At 43.7% G+C, this 20,311-nt stretch overlaps 1 protein-coding gene across 1 annotated transcript in view; it reads right to left on the bottom strand.

Annotated features, from left to right (window-relative positions):
• The window catches only part of slc24a5 (solute carrier family 24 member 5), a 46,289-nt gene extending 41,599 nt beyond the window's left edge, over nt 1-4,690 (bottom strand). Inside the window, exons 1-2 of the mRNA XM_063065095.1 lie at nt 4,525-4,690; nt 4,180-4,359 (exon numbers count right to left, since the gene is read on the bottom strand). Coding sequence (XP_062921165.1) covers nt 4,180-4,359; nt 4,525-4,690 — 346 coding nt within the window. The remainder of the gene's footprint in view (nt 1-4,179; nt 4,360-4,524) is intronic.
• Between the last annotated feature and the right edge of the window lie 15,621 nt (nt 4,691-20,311).

Raw genomic sequence — 20,311 nt, 5'->3', positions numbered from 1 at the left:
TGAAAATATGTACATGAAATGAAATATCTTTATCGTCATTGCATAGTACAATTTGTCACGCACCAATACAGCGAAAATGAGTTTGCAACTCTCGTACTCAATGCTATAAAACAAACAAAATAAACAATAAATAAAATCAAGTAACCAGCCAGTACAAGCAATGTCCAGCAGTACAAAAGCACAACTCAGATGCATGACAGCCATAAAAGCAGTATTAAAGTAGCAATATAACAAATTTATGGATGATGCTTGATCGATTGGTTCAGAGCAGTTATAGCTCTGGGGCAAAAGCTATTTTTCTGTCTGGAAGTGCGGGCATAGAAAATCTTATAACGTCTGCCAGGTGGAAGAAGTTCAAACAGATGATTGCATGGGTGTGTATTGTCCTTACAGATGCTTGTCACTTTCCTTTGGCAGCGAGAGCTGTAGGTGTCCTCCAGGGCTGGGAGCTGTGTCCCGATGATCTTCTGTGCGCTGGAGACGACCCACTGAAGTGCTTTCCTATCAGCTGCTGTACAACTGAGATACCACACAGAGATGCAGTATGTTAAGATGCTCTCTATGGTGCAGCGGTAAAAGGTCACCAGCATCTGTCATCATATACTACCTTAAGATTCATTTTCTTGCAGGCATTCACATTAAGGCAACTAAAAAAAAATGGAAAACTACCCATAAAGACGGACAACCATTGTGCAAAAGACAAACTGTGCACATAATAAATAAAACTGAGACCATGAGTTGCAGAATTCTTGAAAGCGAGTCTGTGGATTGTGGAATCAGTTCAGTATTGAGGTGAGTGAAGATGTCCATGCTGGTTCAGGAGTCTGATGGTGCAGGGTTAATAACCATTCCTTGATTTCCAGTCTTGGTGGCACCAGCCAACAACGATTCCTGTGGCGACATCTTTCAGATAGCTAATCTCTTTACTTTTTCCTACATCTTCTGTTTGTTCTTCATCTCAATTGTGTTTTGGAAACTGTTGGAGCCTGGGACATGCAGTTGGGAGTTTGATTGAATGGTCTCGTGCTCTGCTGTCCCCGAGAGGACTAAGAGCTGCTTCATGGAGAAGACCCAAGATGGGGCATGAGACGATGGTGGAATCCATTTCGAAGCATCGAGGAAAATACAGGGGAAGTCAGTGGTGGCTCTCCATGGAGGTTACAGGTCGACAGCCGGGTGGGCAGAACTCAGAAGGCCGCAGGTTGGTGGCGTGGTGGTCGCCCTTCACGAAAGGAATAAGTTTGGTTCTGGTGGTAGGATGTTTTTGAATTTCTAAGATTTATGTGATTATTGGACTGTGGTGTATATTGCTCTCCTTCAGCTCTCTGTGTTCTCTTTCTTGCTGCCGACCGGGGTTCCGGGTGGGCGAAATGTTAATTTTTGAGAGAGGGACATCAAACCCACGACCCCCTCCCTTGCAAAAAAAACAGCAACAATAACATCAAACCTCCAACCCACTCCCTCACAGAAAAGATCAGCCACAATAGCATCAAACCCTGAACCTCCTCCCTCAACAGAGCACCCATGCAGAAAGACCAACAGAACATCAGACCCCAAATCCCCAACCTGTAATCTCAAGGCAGTATATGGTGACATCTTCCAAGAGGACCACAAACTTGTCATAGGGTTTGGAGGCAAACCTCAATAACCTGGAGAGCCACGTTGGCTGGAGTCAGGGCTTCATGCTTTGGCTGTTGGTAGGGTCACCCATGCCAAACAGGTCAAAGGGTAAAGGCCAGACTAAGAGTGGTCCATCGGTCCTCCAGGTTCAGGGATTCAGCTCAGGGCTAAAACAAAACTTTTACAGAAACAGCAATGAAGAATCCTTCTACATCTGAGTGCGACGGTACTCCCGAACTTGCATGACTGACAGCAGCGAAAACTGAGCTACTGATCACCACCAGGGATGGAGGAACTTCATTGCTGCCCTAAACGCCAGTGGCGTAATGGGCAGCAGAGAGATATGGTGACATGTACACTTTGATAATAATTTTACTTTGAACTTCTTTATCGTTTGTTAAATGACCTCCAAGGTATGGCCATACAACTATTTGTTAAAATCAATGCAACTATTTTAGTGTCACATTTTGCACAAACTCCACAGGCCTTGACTAGTGGGTAGTCAAGATTCTCCACCCGTAATGATGGGTGTGGCCAGCACCTTGTCTCCCAAGCAGCTTACCAAAGGCCCACATGAAGACAACAGACTTCCTGCCCTACAGAGCATTTGAAAGTGAATTAGCTTTTTAAGCAAGAATCCAAGTAATTTTTCTACCAATTCTATTATTTCAAGTTTATAAACACCATGGTTGGACTGCTGGTGGGATTTGATCCAGCATATCCAGATCTTTAGTCCACACATCCAGATTAGTTTTCCAGCCTTATTAATTCAAGTTCATTGTCATTCAACCATATCATCATCATCATTAGGTGCCATGCCTGGTTTGAGCTTTGACTGCCATGGCCCACACACTCCTGTTTCGGGTCAAGTGGATCAATTCATTGGTATTCATTTCCAGTTCTCTGGCTGCTGTCTCCATCATCATTTGTCTTTGTCTTCCTCTTGCTTTCTTCCCTTCAATCTTTCCCATAATTACTCAGCATTCTAACTCCTCTTTCCTAATCACATGTCCAATGAAGTTACGTTGCCTTTTCATGATCTCATACATTATTTCTCTTTTTGTGTTTGCTTTGTTCATGACATCCTCGTTAGATATTCGTTTCGTCCATGATATTCTTTGCATCCTCCTCAAAAATCACATCTCTGCTGCTTCAAGCAATACATATAAAAGTTGCTGGTGAATGCAGCAGGCCAGGCAGCATCTCTAGGAAGAGGTACAGTCGATGTTTCAGGCCGAGACCCCTCGTCAGGACTAACTAGACAGTCGACGTTTCAAGCCGAGACCCTTCATCAGGACTAACTGCCTCTTTCTAGAGATGCTGCCTGGCCTGCTGTGTTCACCAGCAACTTCTATGTGTGTTGCTTGAAATTCCAGAATCTGCAGATTTCCTCGTCTCTGCTGCTTCAATTCATTTCCTCATGTTACTAGATATTGTCCAACCTTCTGAGCCATATAACATAACTGGATAAACGTAACATTTCAGTACTCTGAGGCGGGTTGTCATGCCTAGTTTAGTGTTGGTCAGTATACTCTTCATTCTCGTAAAGGTGTCTTTTGCCATCCCCATTCTTCTTTTGATGTCCAAGTCGCACCTGCCATCTGATGTCACCCAGCTTCCTACGTAGCAAAAGTTCTTTACCTGTTTTATGTCTTCCCTGTTTATTCTCAGCCTGCAGATAGGATTCTCCTTCTTTTTGGATATCACCATACATACTGTCTTTTTGCAATTGATAGATAGACCCGCTTTCTTCAACAACTATATCAATTAAGTTTTGTAGTTCTTCCTCTGTACTTGCAATTAACAATGTCATCCGCATATCTGAAATTATTGATGTTTTCACCACCAACTTTGATTCCCAAGATGTCTCTTATTTTTTGTAATAGTTTCACCGTACACATTAAATAAATCAGGGGAGAAAACATACCCTTGTCTAACGCCTCTCTTGATTTTTGTAAACTGACTTGCCTCATTGTTCAAATGGGGATAACTTCACTTGCCCCATCATTCAAATGTTCCCACAACCTATGGACTTACTTTCAAGGACTGTTCACCTCACGTTCTCAATATTTATTGCTTATTTATTATTACCTCTTTCTATTTGCGCTTGCATAGTTTGTTGTTTTTTTGCTTACTGGTCGAATACTCAAGTTGGTGCAGACTTTCATTGATTCTATTATAGTTATTATTCTATGAGTATGCCCACAAGAAAATAAATCTCAGCTTTGTATATGGTGACATATATTCACTTTGACAATAAATTTACTTTGAATATTTATACTTTGATACGTATACCGCCAAGCAAACTAACATTCCTCCAGACCAAGGTGCAAACACGATACATATAACTGACACATAAAGTAATATTACCGCAAATATGTTAGCAAATAATCAGGTACTTTTGCAACGCAAGTCAGAAATAAACAGGACAAAGCTACTGGCGCTTCACACTTGAACCCCAGTGGCATCAAACGTGTGTCAACGGGAAGTTGAACTTCGTAGCCCGGAAGGAGGTGCAGGTGTAAGAGATTAGGTGGCAGAGTTAACGTTTGCACTTACGTTCACTGATACTCTCCAAGGAAGGTAGGAAATAGTCTTCACAAACTATGTCTATAGCCAGCAGCATGTAAAGAATGATGATAAAGTGAATAATTATGCCTCCCTCTCTTCTCTCTTCCAGCGTAAAAAATCCTTCGGGGAAATCCGATGATGGAGATATTACACACTTGGTTGAGTTATCTGCATAAAGTCAGAAAAGAATCAGAACATTGGTATTTGTTTAAGTCAATTGCATTGTGATTTGAACAATGCATCCCACACAGCGGAGAGATCAGCACGCACAAAAACTTATTAAAACTGCATAAACAATCAGCTGCTTTGTGAAGATAATCAGAAGGAACTGACCCGCGACGGCCCGGCGAATTCGTTGACTGTTTCCCCGACTGGATAACGAGGCCGCTGCTTTGTGAATGAGATGAGTTATTCCGTAGACAACCAGGAAGATTCCTACTGCAAAGAAGATCACTTCGCTTCGTCTTTTCCTCGGCTTCAGAATTCCTACTGTACTCATTATTAATCCTGACTGGACTTCCAACGACTTGACCAGCAAACCTCAAACTATCACAATATTTTCATAGTTTAATGGTAACTAATGAGTTCCAGGCACTGACATGGGTTCAAACATTTATCACAACTGACTTTTAATTGGAAGGCATTGGAGCTCAGATGACATGGTCACGAGCTGCATTAACTAATCATCTGAGTGAAGTAGCTAAAAAGCCAATTAAGTCCTTGCCCAGAGAGAAGGTTTTGAGGTGGAAAAGGGGAGTGGTTCCCTGGGGAAGGAGGAACGTTATATTTCCTTAGATAGCATGGAATGTTGGATGTTTTAAATACATGAACAAGAAATGTCTAAAGTGGAGTAAAATCAAAGCCTTTATTGAATTTAATAGATTAAAGAAAGGCCCTGAGAGAAAAAAAAGTTTTGCACAGAAGGGAGGCCAACCTACGTATGCTTTGGAGAAAGTCGGTTTTGTGTGATTGAATTCGATAAAAAGCTTTTCCTATAGCCACTTTAAAAAAATGCATCACAACTATTTCTCGTGACTGTGAAGATAACGGGGCTTTCACTGAAACTATGCGCAAGTTTAAAAAAATGTCCTTGTGTGCTATACTATACACTAGAGCCTCAATTCCGAACCTTGGCTTAGTCCTTTCCCACCTACATCCGCGATACTTCCCCTGCTCTCAACCTCCTCAGTAACTTTCAATTCCCTGACCCTGAACACCTCATTTTCACCATGGATGTCCAGTCCCTATACACTTCTATCCCCCATCAAGAAAGCCTTCGAGCTCACTGCTTCTTTCTCAATAAAAGAACCAGACAGTAGTTCCCCTCCATCATCACCCTCCTCCGTCTCCCAAAACCGGTCCTCACCCTCAACAGGCTTTCCTTCGGCTTCTCCCATTTTCTCAAGGCTCCGGGGGTAGCCATGGTCACTGGCCCGCCTTTTTGTTGGCGACACAGAGCAGTCCAAGTTCCAAGCTTCCCCAACCCCTTCCTCCGCTACATTGGTGCTGCTTCATGTACCCACGATGAGCCTGTCAACTCTGCCTCCAACTTCCACCATGCCCTTAAATTCACTTGGTCCATTTCTGACACCTTCCACTACTATCTCCACCTATCTGTCTCCATCTCTGAAGTCAAACTGTCCACTGACATATTATAGAAACCAACCAATATCCATGGTTATCTTGACTGTAACTCTTGCCACCCTACCTCCCGTAACAATGCTATTACTTTTTCTCAGTTCCTTTGTCTTCACTGCATCTGTCCCAGGATGCCTCTTTCCTTTCCAGGACGTCAGAGATGCCCTCCTTCTTTAGAGAACAGGGTTTCCCTTCCTCCACTGTTGAAGCTGCCCTCACCCCCATCTCCTCCATTTCCCAAACATGGGCGCTCACCTCCATCTTCCCGCTACCTTAACGGTGATAGTTTCTCTTGTCCTTAACTACTACTCCAGCAGCCTCTGCATCCAACACATCATTATCTGCAACTTTTTATTCTTGCAAGTGGCCAAAGTGCTACCCCTGCCCATTCACCTCCTCCCTCACCTCCATTCTAGGCCCCACACAGTCCTTCCAGGTGAGGTAGCACTTCACCTGAGAATCAGCTGGGGCCATCTATTGAATCCAGTGCTCCCGATGCAGCTGCCTTTACGTTAGTGAGACCCGTCGTAAACTGGGCAACCAGGTCATCGAGCACTTTCCACTCAACCTGCGAAAAGTGGAATTTCCCGGAGACCAAAGATTTGATTCCCATTCCTGTTCTGACACGTTGGTCCATGGCCTCCTCTTGTGCCACAATGAGGCCACCCTTGGGGTGGGGGAGCAACACCTTGCATTCTATCTGGGTGGCCTCCAACCTGATGGTATGAATATCGATTTCTCTTTCCTGTAACAAAAAAAAACACTCCTCCTCTCTTCTTCTATTCCCCATTCTGGCCCCTTACCTCTTCTAAATTGCTTATCACCTCCCTGGGTTCCCTTCCTCTTCTCTTTCTCTTTTGGTCCACTCTTCTCTCCTATCAGATTCCTTCTTCTCCAGCCCTTTACTCTTCCGACCCACTTGGCTTGACCTATCATCTTCCAGCTCGCCTCCTCCCCCTCAACCCACGTTTTTGTCATCTTCCCCCTTCCTTTCCTGTCCCAAAGAAGGATCTCAGCCCAAAATGTGGACTGCTTCTTTATTTCCTTAGTTGCTACTTGACCTGCTGAGTTGCTCCAGCATTCTCTGTGTGTTTCCACGTCGTATATTTGATTAGGGGAGGAATCTAATTTCTACAATTGGGTTTTTAAATAATTTCCCCCTAATATTCTGTAACAATTCTTTAACATTACTATTGAAAGAGTAAGTGGACCATCATTATTGTTTACTGGTATGTAAATTGCAAACTAGAATTTGCAATGTGATATACGGTATTTACATTAATAAAACAATGCAATATTTTAATATAAATTATATGTAATTAACAGTACAGGTTTCTCTCCCCATCCGAAGGTAGAGCGCTCCTATGAAATGGTTCGTAAGCCGGAATATCGCAAAGCGAAGAAGCAATTACCATTTATTTATATGGGAAAATTTTGTGAGCGTTCGCAGACCTAAAAATAACCTATCAAATCATGCCAAATAACACATAAAACCTAAAATAACAGTAACGTATAGTAAAAGCAGGAATGATATGATAAATACACAGCCTATATAAAGTAGAAATTCTTTTCCACAATCATTGCTGGCACTGTTCTCCGTAGCGCAAATCTCATGCAAGCGCTCTCGGCAGAAAATATCATGCAAGCACTGTTGGCAAAAAACACTCTCTCCAGGAACCTTTAAACTATGAACCTGCCAAATCATACCAAATAACATATAAAAATACACAGCCTCTATAAAGTCGAAATAATGTATGTACAGTGTAGTATCACTTACCGGAATCAGGAAGACAGCTTGCCAAGCACACTGATGATGCAGTGTTAGGCTGAGTTGTTGGAGATTGGGTGGTGCAGTGGCCACCACCGTTCGGGCTGCCGACTGATACCGAACCGCGAAGCATGCAGGGGTACAGCGGTAGCCCGGAGGCACCCGGCACATCTTTAAGAAAAAAGCTGAAATAAACATGCTAATTAATTAGGTGCCGCCCGGCGAGTAAATGTCAGCCCAGATCTGAGGCGACGCAATTGGCAATCACTTCTGATCTGGGGGGACATTTACATGCCAGGCGGCACCTAATTAATTAGCATGTTTATTTCGGCTTTTTTCTTAAAGACGTGCTGTGTGCTTCCCGGCTACCGCTGCATTCTCTGTGAATCGGTATCTGTCCACGGCCTGGGTGTTGGGGTGGGGGGACACTGGGGTGTCATCTCATCGTCTGTTTCCATTAGAGCAGGCAGCTCATCTTCTCCTATGTCTGCCTGCCTTGATGTCGAAGGTCGAGGTTCATCGTCTGCTGTGGCTGATGTGGAAGGCTTGCTTGACTGCTGAGCCTCGTGCATTTTTCCATCATACAGTTCTTTGTAAGCACTCAAACCATCTTGCAAATATCCCCTAAACCGACATACCTTTTCAAAATTAAAGTCGTACTTTATCATTGCAGCGAAAATTTCATGCAGTCGCCTCACGTTCAGTTCCTGGACGACTTCACTTTGGCTACTGAATTGGGTTTCGATTGTTATTCTTTCCTCTTCCAATTGCATCAGCTCTTCATCTATCAGTTCTTGGTCATGGGATGCCAAAACCTCTTCAACATCATCTTTGTCAACTTCCACAAGCCAAACTCACTTTGTCCTTACTTCATTCACCACGATCAAAACGCTTAATTATGTCTAGTTTTATGCTAAGTGTAACATCTTTACGAGCTCTTTTAGGCTTTTCCAACATCTTGCAAACGGCTGCTCACAGGCACGTGTTTAAGCAATGCCCGCCAGAATGCCATTCCGAATCTGAGGGAGAGCAGCTGCTCGGGGCACGCACTGATTTTTTTATCGCCGCTGACTTTTTTCGCGCGCTGCTTTTCCCCGCGCACTGCCTTTCTTCATAACAGTGAAAACATCTTCTGTTAGCGTAAATAGGGAACCAATGTAGGTCTTTCGTAACAGTGAGGTTTCGTAAAGTGAACGTTCAAAAAGTGGGGGACACCTGTATTTTCCAGAACTCATAAAAACAAGGAATGTTGCTGTAACATTCATCCCACTGAAGAAAAGCGCTGTTTTCTCTCAATTCTGGCAATGTATTTGAAACATTTACGTTGAGACCATTCATTAGGAAGGGTCTCAGCCCGATACTTAGACTGCGAATTCATCTCCATAGATGCTACCTTACCTGCCTGAGTTCTTCCAGAATTTCGTATGTGTTGCTCTGGATTTCCAGCATCTAGAGAATCTCTTGTGTTTTTGAAAACTAAAATGTGAGAGATGTATAACACTACCTCTTCCAGTTGCTAATTAACCAGGCAGGGATTAAGAGTGGGCCTGGCTTTTGACATTGTCTTTTATCAATCAAGTCAAGTCAAGTCACTTTTTATGCAACACACATCAAAGTTGCTGGTGAATGCAGCAGGCCAGGCAGCATCTCTAGGAGGAGGTACAGTCGACGTTTCATGCCGAGATCCTTCGTCAGGACTAAATGAAGGAAGAGTTAGTAACAGATTTGAAAGTGGGAGGGGGAGAGGGAGATCCAAAATAATAGGAGAAGACAGGAGGGGGAGGGATGGAGCCAAGAGCTGGACAGGTGATTGGCAAAAGGGATATGAGAGGATCATGGGACAGAAGGCCCAGGGAGAAGGAAAAGGTGGGGGGGAAACCCAGAGGATGGGCAAGGGGTATAGTCAGAGGGACAGAGGGAGAAAAAGGAGAGTGAGAGAGAAAGAATGTGTGTATACAAATAAATAACGGATGGGGTACAAGGGGGAGGTGGGGCATTAGCGGAAGTTAGAGAAGTCAATGTTCATGCCATCAGGTTGGAGGCTATCCAGACGGAATATAGGGTGTTGTTCCTCCAACCTGAGTGTGGCTTCATCTTTACAGTAGAGGAGGCCCCAGACAGTCCTTCCAGGTGAGGCAACACTTCACCTGTGAGTCGGCTGGGGTGCTATACTGTGTCCGGTGCTCCTGATGTGGCCTTCTATATATTGGCGAGACCTGACGCAGACTGGGAGACCACTTTGCTGAACACCTACGCTCTGTCCGCCAGAGAAAGCAGGATCTCCCAGTGGCCACACATTTTAATTCCACATCCCATTCCCATTCTGACATGTCTATCCACGGCCATTGATTGACAATGAAGGTGTTGGGCGATTCAGCCATATACCAGACAGTGAACCGCCCCCTCCTATGTGCCTTTGGGATATGAACTTCCAACAGAACAGGCCTCAGCACTGCCAATGTCTGGAAGATTGCAGAACATCTCTCCTTGATTTTCCTCACACACCCTCACCCATTCTGAGTTCCTCTCCCTCTTCCTTATCTCATTTTACATTTCTGCTGATCTGTTTCCAAGTCCCCCTCCCATTCATGGCTCCCAGGTTTTGCCATCAGCAGTTCTGCACAGTAGTGTAGCAGTTGGTGTACTGCTTTACAGCACCTGCGGTAAGATCAAGATTCGATTCCTGCTCTTGTCTGTAAGGAGGTTGTAAGTACTTCCTGAGAACCTGTGGGTTTCCTCCTACTTTCCAAAGACATATGAGTTAGGATGCTGTGTACATACATCTACTGATGCTTCTGGACACATCTTCAGTGATGTTCCTGGAATCATTGGGTGTTTTGGGTCTTTCAACATCATACAGCCTCCTCCAGGTGACCCAGCCGGGGCTGATCAGACCCCAGCTTGTGTCCAGATGGCTAGCTACTTATGATTTCATGGCTCCCCTCTTTTGAGCCACAGCCATCTTGAGGCCCTCTCTGCCGCATTGATGGTACTGCGGATGGTTCTCCTCTTCCTCTCTCCCTCGATGCCCAAAATGCTGAAGGCTCTAACTAAGGAACGGGCTGCGAATCCCCTACAACCAACCTCCACTGGGAGACACCTCACTCTCCATCCAGCCTGCTGACAGTTACTGACCAGTCCTGCGTACTTGGAGAGCTTCCTTTCAAAGGCCTCTTCCAAGCTATCTTCCCATGGGACTGTCAGCTCCAGCAGCACCACTTGCTTAGTAGACTCAGACACTAGGACAATGTCTGGTCGCAGGGTGGTGGCTGCGATATGGTTGGGGAACTTCAGCTGCCATTCGAGGTCCAGCAAGAGCTGCCAGTCCCTTGCAGAGGTCAGAATGCCTGCAGATGTTCTTTTGGCGGCTATTGGCTGCTCCCCAGCTCTGACAAAGGCAATGGTCTGCTTCGCCCACTCAGCTCTTACGCTGATGGCTTCAGTGATGGTCTTCAGGACCTGATCATGCCTCCACCTGTACCGCCCCTCACCAAGTGCCCTTGCGCAGCCGCTGAGGATGTGCTCCAGGGTTCCTCTCTTGGAGCACAGTGGGCACGCAGATGACTCTGCCTTGCCCCATGTGTGCGGGTTTGATGGGTTTGTAAGCACATCGTACACTGCCTGGATGAGAAATTGGATGCGGTATGGTTCGGCTTTAATAAGTTGTAGGCATGCTATGTAGTTGGGTGCATAGCAACACTTGCACATCTTGGACTGTGTTGAACATTGATGCAAAATTCTGTATTTCACTATATGTTTTGATATACATGTGACAAATAAATTTAATCTCTTAAAAATCTCTTTATCCCTTGTAATCCACTCAACTCACACCTCCTAACCTGCTTTGGTTGCCTCTTCCTACCTGCCCAGCCTAGTTTCTGTTTTCCTCGTCTCTTTCCCTGCCGAGTCCCCGCATCTCGTAATTTTCCCAGTTTCAGCTTCTCTCGCTTTCTACCATTCTGGCTTCCACTCAGGTCCTGTGGGTAACACAGGCGCATGTAAAGCCAAGCCAGGCTTATGCACAGCTGCAGCACTGGGTGTGAATGGAAACTCTCGAGGTGTGGCTGGGCGTCAGGCGTTTCTGGCTCTTCTTCCTGACAATGATCCCATCTCAGTCCTTGTCCAAATCCAAGTACCTTCCAATTTTCTTTTTACCCAGAGTGAATTCAAAATAATAACAGAGCAATGAAATAATTTGTCTTGTCCTGTCCTATTGATCATTATTGAATAAATATGTACTGGGATTGGGTAGAGGAAAAAGCAATCATTACAAGCATGTGAATTTTGATCACTGGAAACAGCTTTTGTAACTGGAAACAGCTTTCTTAATCATTTCAGATGTTTTTCTGCGATTACTTTCTCACCTTCAGTGATACTGCTTCTCCTGTTTGCAGTACAGATTGAACACCCCTTATCTGAGTTTCCAAAATCCGAATTTTCTCTTTCCGAGCACTGACATGACGTCGCAAATGGAAAATTCCACAAGGCGCTGGGAAGGTTCCCAGACAACGAGCAGGTCTCTGCGCAGCACAGACAATTCTGAGAAGTGACCTCACATATGTAATGAGCAGAAGTTAATGAAAAATAGAAAAAAAATACTGCATAAAGGGAAAAATAAAGATTTTGATCATGTAGCGTCAATTTGCCGCTTAATGGTATGCTGATCATGAAGCAAAGATCTATCATGACAGACTGAAAATTGAAAGTAATTGTGAATATTCAGCAGGCTGGTTGCCGAAATTTAAGAAAAGGAACAGCATTAATTTCTTAAAGTGTCTACTGATCACGAAAATCTAACACCAGAACAAGTCCACAATGCTGATTGTCTTTTTTTAATATACCCTACATAATGGCATTACATTTTCAAGGCACCACTGAAGAAACTCTAGCACCAGAACATGTCTACAATGCTGATTGTGTTCTTACTTTACCTAAACCGAAAAGAAAGTAAAATACAAATACCATTTAATGTAACGGTTTTGATCGAAACATGTCATCGTAGGTGGAGACTGAAGACCTGCGGTTGTTTGTTGCTGTTCAACAGCTGATTCAGGTATTCTCCCGAAGCTGCTTTTGTTACCCTGCACACATTATATTCTCATTGTATTAATTGTATGCAATAATTTTTACCGTTAAGTACATACGTGTAATGAACAAGTGTAAGATAAAAACCCTGTAGCACAAAAACTCAGAGTCAGAAATGACGATAATCCCAAGATTTCTCATTATATATTCCAAAATCTGAAAAAAAATCCAGGTGTAATGTTCTGTCATGTCTGGGGGTCTGGCAAGTTAGATAGGAAATGCACTGACTTTGAGTAGGTATATTAATAATTTATTTACAACCAGTAAAAATTCCGACCTAGCATTCATGTTCCCCAAGTCACAGACATTACAAATCTGAATATTCAACAAACATGCTTGGTTAAAAGTGCACATAGAGTATACCTTCTCAATCATCATGTGCATCTTTCCCAACTGTATTGTGAAGAAGACGGCAAGCCCCTTCCACCTACTATTTTTATATGCCTAGGATGGGTGGGCACGTGGCCAAGTGGTTAAGGCATTGGACTAGCGACCTGAAGGTCGTGAGTTCAAGCCCCAGCCGAGGCAACATAGAAACATAGAAAATAGGTGCAGGAGTAGGCCATTCGGCCCTTCGAGCCTGCACCGCCATTTATTATGATCATGGCTGATCATCCAACTCAGAACCCCGCCCCAGCCTTCCCTCCATACCCCCTGACCCCCGTAGCCACAAGGGCCATATCCAACTCCCTCTTAAATATAGCCAATGAACTGGCCTCAACTGTTTCCTGTGGCAGAGAATTCCACAGATTCACCACTCTCTGTGTGAAGAAGTTTTTCCTAATCTCGGTCCTAAAAGGCTTCCCCTCTATCCTCAAACTGTGGCCCCTCGTTCTGGACTTCCCCAACATCGGGAACAATCTTCCTGCATCTAGCCTGTCCAATCCCTTTAGAATCTTATACGTTTTAATCAGATCCCCCCTCAATCTTCTAAATTCCAACGAGTACAAGCCCAGTTCATCCAGTCTTTCTTCATATGAAAGTCCTGCCATCCCAGGAATCAATCTGGTGAACCTTCTTTGTACTCCCTCTATGGCAAGGATGTCTTTCCTCAGATTAGGGGACCAAAACTGCACACAATACTCCAGGTGTGGTCTCACCAAGGCCTTGTACAACTGCAGTAGTACCTCCCTGCTCCTGTACTCGAATCCTCTTGCTATAAATGCCAGCATACCACTCGCCTTTTTCACCGCCTGCTGTACCTGCATGCCCACTTTCAATGACTGGTGTATAATGACACCCAGGTCTCGTTGCACCTCCCCATTTCCTAATCGGCCACCATTCAGATAATAATCTGTTTTCCTATTTTTGCCACCAAAGTGGATAACTTCACATTTATCCACATTAAATTGCATCTGCCATGAATTTGCCCACTCACCCAACCTATCCAAGTCACCCTGCATCCTCTTAGCATCCTCCTCACAGCTAACACTGCCACCCAGCTTCGTGTCATCCGCAAACTTGGAGATGCTGCATTTAATTCCCTCATCCAAGTCATTAATATATATTGTAAACAACTGGGGTCCCAGCACTGAGCCTTGCGGTACCCCACTAGTTACTGCCTGCCATTCTGAAAAGGTCCCATTTATTCCCACTCTTTGCTTCCTGTCTGCTAACCAATTCTCCACCCACACCAATACCTTACCCCCAATACCGTGTGCTTTAAGTTTACACACTAATCTCCTGTGTGGGACCTTGTCAAAAGCCTTTTGAAAATCCAAATATACCACATCCACTGGTTCTCCCCTATCCACTCTACTAGTTACATCCTCAAAAAATTCTATGAGATTCGTCAGACATGATTTTCCTTTCACAAATCCATGCTGACTTTGTCCGATCATTTCACCGCTTTCCAAATGTGCTGTTATCACATCCTTGATAACTGACTCCAGCAGTTTCCCCACCACCGACGTTAGGCTAACTGGTCTATAATTCCCCGGTTTCTCTCTCCCTCCTTTTTTAAAAAGTGGAGATACATTAGCCACCCTCCAATCCTCAGGAACTAGTCCAGAATCTAACGAGTTTTGAAAAATTATCACTAATGCATCCACTATTTCTTGGGCTACTTCTTTAAGCACTCTAGGATGCAGACCATCTGGCCCTGGGGATTTATCTGCCTTCAATCCCTTCAATTTACCTAACACCACTTCCCTACTAACCTGTATTTCGCTCAGTTCCTCCATCTCACTGGACCCTCTGTCCCCTACTATGTCTGGAAGATTATTTATGTCCTCCTTAGTGAAGACAGAACCAAAGTAATTATTCAATTGGTCTGCCATGTCCTTGCTCCCCATAATCAATTCACCCGTTTCTGTCTGCAGGGGACCTACATTTGTCTTTACCAGTCTTTTCCTTTTTACATATCTATAAAAGCTTTTACAGTCCATTTTTATGTTCCTTGCCAGTTTTCTCTCATAATCTTTTTTCTTCTTCCTAATTAAGCCCTTTGTCCTCCTCTGCTGAACTCTGAATTTCTCCCAGTCCTTAGGTGAGCCACTTTCTCTGGCTAATTTGTGTGCTTCTTCTTTGGAATTGATACTATCCCTAATTTCTCTTGTCAGCCACGGGTGCACTACCTTCCTTGATTTATTCTTTTGCCAAACTGGGATGAACAATTGTTTTAGTTCATCCATGCAACCTTTAAATGCTTGCCATTGCATATCCACCGTCAATCCTTTAAGTGTCATTTGCCAGTCTATCTTAGCTAATTCACGTCTCATACCTTCAAAGTTACCCCTCTTTAAGTTCAGAGCCTTTGTTTCTGAATTAACTATGTCACTCTCCATCTCAATGAAGAATTCCACCATATTATGGTCACTCTTACCCAAGGGGCCTCTCACGACAAGATTGCTAATTAACCCTTCCTCATTGCTCAAAACCCAGTCCAGAATAGCCTGCTGTCTAGTTGGTTCCTCAACATGTTGGTTCAAAAAACCATCCCGCATACATTCCAAGAAATCCTCTTCCTCAGCACCTTTACCAATTTGGTTCACCCAATCTACATGTAGATTGAAGTCACCCATTATAACTGCTGTTCCTTTATTGCACACATTTCTAATTTCCTGTTTAGTAACATCTCCGACCTCACTACTACTGTTAGGTGGCCTGTACACAACTCCCACCAGCGTCTTCTGCCCCTTAGTGTTACGGAGCTCTACCCATATCGATTCCACATCTTCCTGGCTTATGTCCTTCCTTTCTATTGCGTTAATCTCTTCCTTAACCAGCAACGCCACCCCACCTCCCCTTCTTTCATGTCTATCCCTCCTGAATATTGAATATCCCTGAACGTTGAGCTCCCATCCCTGGTCACCCTGGAGCCATGTCTCTGTGATCCCAACATGTCTCTGTGATCCCAACATGTTGTGTCCTTGAGCACTTAATCGCACATTAGCTCTGCGACGACACTGGTGCTAAGCTGTATGGGTCCTAACGCCCTTCCCTTGGACAACATTGGTGTCCTGGAGAGTGAAGACTTTCCAGACACAGATCCATCGTCTCGCAAGACTAATGGATGTCTTTACTTTACTAGGATATTTGAACTGGATTGAGCTGGACACCAGGCACCTATCCAACAGGAAAAGCAGCTGCAGCTTCTAAACTAACCAATCACAATGGAAGCGACATTCGACAGTCAGAATAAGGTACGCCCTCACAGGACACCAAGACACTTCTAGCCCCAAGCACTTTGGATAAGGAATACACAGCCTGTATTATTCTTAAAAATTGTGCCATTTGTCTTCTGCACGCTGATTGTCAGTCTTTATGTATAGTTTTTCATAAATTCTATTGGATTACTTTATTTTCCTGTAAATGTCTGCAATAAATTGAATTTTGAGCCAGCAAAATTGATAATAAATTTTACCTTGACTAAAGAATCATGCTAACTCACACAGTAGAAGGCGTGTCACCTAAAATGTTTGACTAATTGTAGACTTCATCCTTCCATGGTACCATTCTTCTTTCAACAGTGAATGTCAGGTATCTCCCAAATAACCCAATCTGTTGTGTTTTGATAACCTGTGCTTTGGCTGGGTTTATTGTTCGTGTACCCTGGTGAGTGTTGTGCCTTCAATGAGGGTCTGTGGTAGTGTAATGATTAAGGCAACGGGTCAGCAAACTGAAGCCATTCCAAGTGTGACACCATTATAATTTGGGGCGTCAGAGTTCAGAGTTCAATTCCTGCACCATCTGTAAGGAGTTTGTACCTTCTCTCCATAACCACATTGATTTCCTCCCACAGTCCAAAAGCATCCCTGTTAGTAGGTTAATTGGTCATTGTCAATTGTGCTGTGATTAGACCGGCATTAGATATATGAGTTGGTGGGTGATGCTGTTCATTGGGCCTGAAGGGTCTGTTCTGTCCTACATCTTTAAATAAAATAAAATAAATATGTATATTTAGCTGTTGTGACTTTTGAAATCAGAATCTTTTAGATTTATTTGCTTGTGGACTGGTATAAGTGCATTTTTCTTAGAGTGTGGATCATTGTAAACTTCCAACAGGCTCACTTTTTCTTGGAGAAGGAAATCTGTCTTCCCTTAACTGATCCATGACACGGTTCCACGCTAAGTGATTGACCCTTGGCACTGTAAAAACAAAAATTAAGAATGAAGCCCTACCTTATCAGGACAACGAATGGCTTTGCAACCTAGATATAAAAAAACCCTAATAATTTATTGTCTATTGAAAGATGTAACAAATCACTAGTTAATTTATTAATGCTACAGCAATTCACACAGTGCAATGCTACAAAATACAAAATTGTACAATAAAAATATATTTAAAAACTTCAGAACAGCCTGCAGTAATCCATTTCAAGCTTCAGACCTCTTTTATCTGCTTCAGCATTGCGATTTAATTCTGTGAAATTGCCCTTTGTGAAGATAATGTGACATAATTCTGTTGTATAATTTCCTCCTTGCAACCTATTCAGACTGTGTGGAAACACTTCTTATGCTGAAAGGGCATCCCCTTCCTTAGATGGGAACTTTCCTGTGTGAGATAGCTTGGCCCCTGGATTATTTAACAACTGGAAAATTTTAAGCCACAATGGGGCCACTTAAAAGGGCTGTTCTCTCTCTGAATTCAGGTAATAAGGTAATTAATCAGAGAATATACGTTCTGTTTATTCTTTCTGTCATCGCCTGATAATGAACTCCAACAAAAACACAAAGTTTTAATTCCATGGTTTGCTTGTGCCATCAGAAACATTCGACTCTCAGTAAGTTAAGTGTCAGGTAAGTATTTTCAAAAATATTTTCACTTAAATTAATGATGTCTGCACACCAGAGCAATAATGCTGGCTTACAATCTGCAGGAAGAACTCGGCAGGTCGTGCAGCACTTGTGAGGGTTGGAGGGAGTGGGGAAGGGAGAAGGAATGTTTGATGTTTTGGGTTGAAACTGTGCATCAGGATTGAGTGTGGAGAGATGAGGTGGCCTGTGTGAGGAGGAGGAGGAGAAAGGTGAGACTGAGGGGGAATGTCAGACAGGCATGCCAGGTAGGGGAGGGGAGTGTGATGGGGTTAGGCGACAGGCAGGTGACTGATAGATTGGGGTGGGGGGAGGAAGGGTGAGAGAAGGAGAGCACTACTGGAAGGAGACGGGCAGGAAGCGCTGGACTCTTAAGTAAAGGAGGAGAGAATGGGAAGGAGAGGTGATTGGCAGTTGGAACTGGATTCGTGAACTATATTCGTGCAATGGGTTGATGGATTGAGGAGGAAGTGGTGGATGAAGATTGGTAATAGGAGTTGAGGGGGTGTAGAGTCCATTTGCGGGGACTTGGGACAAAAATGGAAGAATAAGAAGGAGAGAGGAGGATGGGGGAGTTAACAATCCAGTGGAGGAGAGGGTTATCTAAAGGTGGAGAACTCAATGTTCATGCTATTGGCTAGTAGACTGCCCAAGTGGAATATGAGGTAAACATGAAAGATTCTGTAGATGCTGGAAATCCAGAGTGTCACACACAGAATGCTGGAGGAACTCAGCAGGTAAGGCAGCATCTCTGGAGAGGAATAAATGGTTGACTCTTCATCAGCAAGATGGGCAGGTCAGTGTGGGAATTGGAAGGGGAGTTGAGATGGAATGAAGTTGGGAGCTCGAGATGGCCATTGCAGACTGAGCATAGGTCCTCTGAAATAGCTAACCTTGTGCTTGGCTTTGCCGATGTAGAGGACGCCGCGTGGGCAGTAGGCCAGGTTGGAGGATGTGCACGGGAACCTCTACCTCACCCAAAGGGTTGGTTAGGCCACTGTGATGCAAGAGGTGTAGGGTCCAGGGAGGAACAACTGGGGAGAGATGAGTGGCCTGGGGAGTCACAGAAGAGTAAATGTTGAGAGGATGTTCTCATTTCTTGGGGCATCCAGACCAAAGGTTGCACTCTAAGAATAAGAGATGAGCTATTTACAACTGAAATGCGGAGAAATATCCTTCTCCCAGAGTAGAGCAGGAGAGCTTCACAGCACAGAAACAGGCCCTTTGGTCCATATAGTCCATGCTGAGCTGTTAGCTTCTCTAGTTGGTGAATCTGTGGACTTCTCCATCACACCAAACAGTTGAAGCCAAATCATTAAGAATATTTAAAAAGATGTTGGATGTTTAATTAGAGGGACATGGGGAGAAAGTAAAGGCTATAGAATTTGAATGATCAGCCACATTCCAAAGATATACGGGTTAGGATTTGTGAGCTGTGGGTATGTTTTTTTTGGGCGCTGGAAGCGCACCAGCACTTTCGGGCTGCCTGCAGCACATACTCTGACCGTGTTGGTTGTTGATGGAAATGACGCATTTCCCCGCTTGTTTTGATGTACAAATAAACCTAATCTTTAAACCCTCACCTGTAGCAATGCTTGTCTATTCAATGGTGACATGTTACTAATATCATCTTTCCATTAAAACAAATACTGCAGCACAATTTGATGTAGCTGGGGGCTTTTGTATTAAGAGCTTCTCAGAGGTTCCTTTACCTCATGTCATGTGTATAGAGCAGCAAGAACCAGGTTCTTTTTTTTAGGAAGTTGTTCTTACCTTTTAAAATAGCTATTAGCACTACATAAAACAATATGTGGTGTGGAAAAATGACAGGTCTGCTTTCAACAAGGGTGATCCAAGTGCTCACTCTGTCTTGCAGAATTTAATTAGAATGATCCGCATCAGTATATAAGCTGAAAATTACATTTCCCTTAAAATCTGCACATCAATATTTCTATTCAATGCCACAGATTTTAAATCTGCCTTAAAACCTGTGTGGTGCCACATAGCAATACTGAGCATATTAATAAAAGCGGATAACAGATGAGTGCAAGATCAAGATGAAGAATAAATAGACTTTTGAAAACAAATCAGCATCCAGAAGTTGGAAAGATAAGGGAAAATATGAAGCAAAGCTAAAATGGTTTTGAAGAAGGCATGTCTTCAGTAGCATAAACATCCTCAAACGTGAGGTCTGATAATTTTCTTTTGTTTTAATGGGTTTGTGGTTTTGTTGCTGCCTGTGACGAGATGAATCTCAATGTAATATACATACCTTGACAATAAATGTACTTTGAACTTTGAGCGTCATCAGATCCTAGCCAGGTTCCCGATTATGTTTACTTTCTTGCGACCTGCTAAGGAGGGTGTCTGCGT

This window comes from Mobula hypostoma, chromosome 13, assembly GCF_963921235.1.
Source record: "Mobula hypostoma chromosome 13, sMobHyp1.1, whole genome shotgun sequence".
NCBI lineage: Eukaryota > Metazoa > Chordata > Chondrichthyes > Myliobatiformes > Myliobatidae > Mobula > Mobula hypostoma.
The sequence above is the reverse complement of the archived record's forward strand: the minus strand, read 5'-3'. Positions and strand labels throughout refer to the sequence as shown.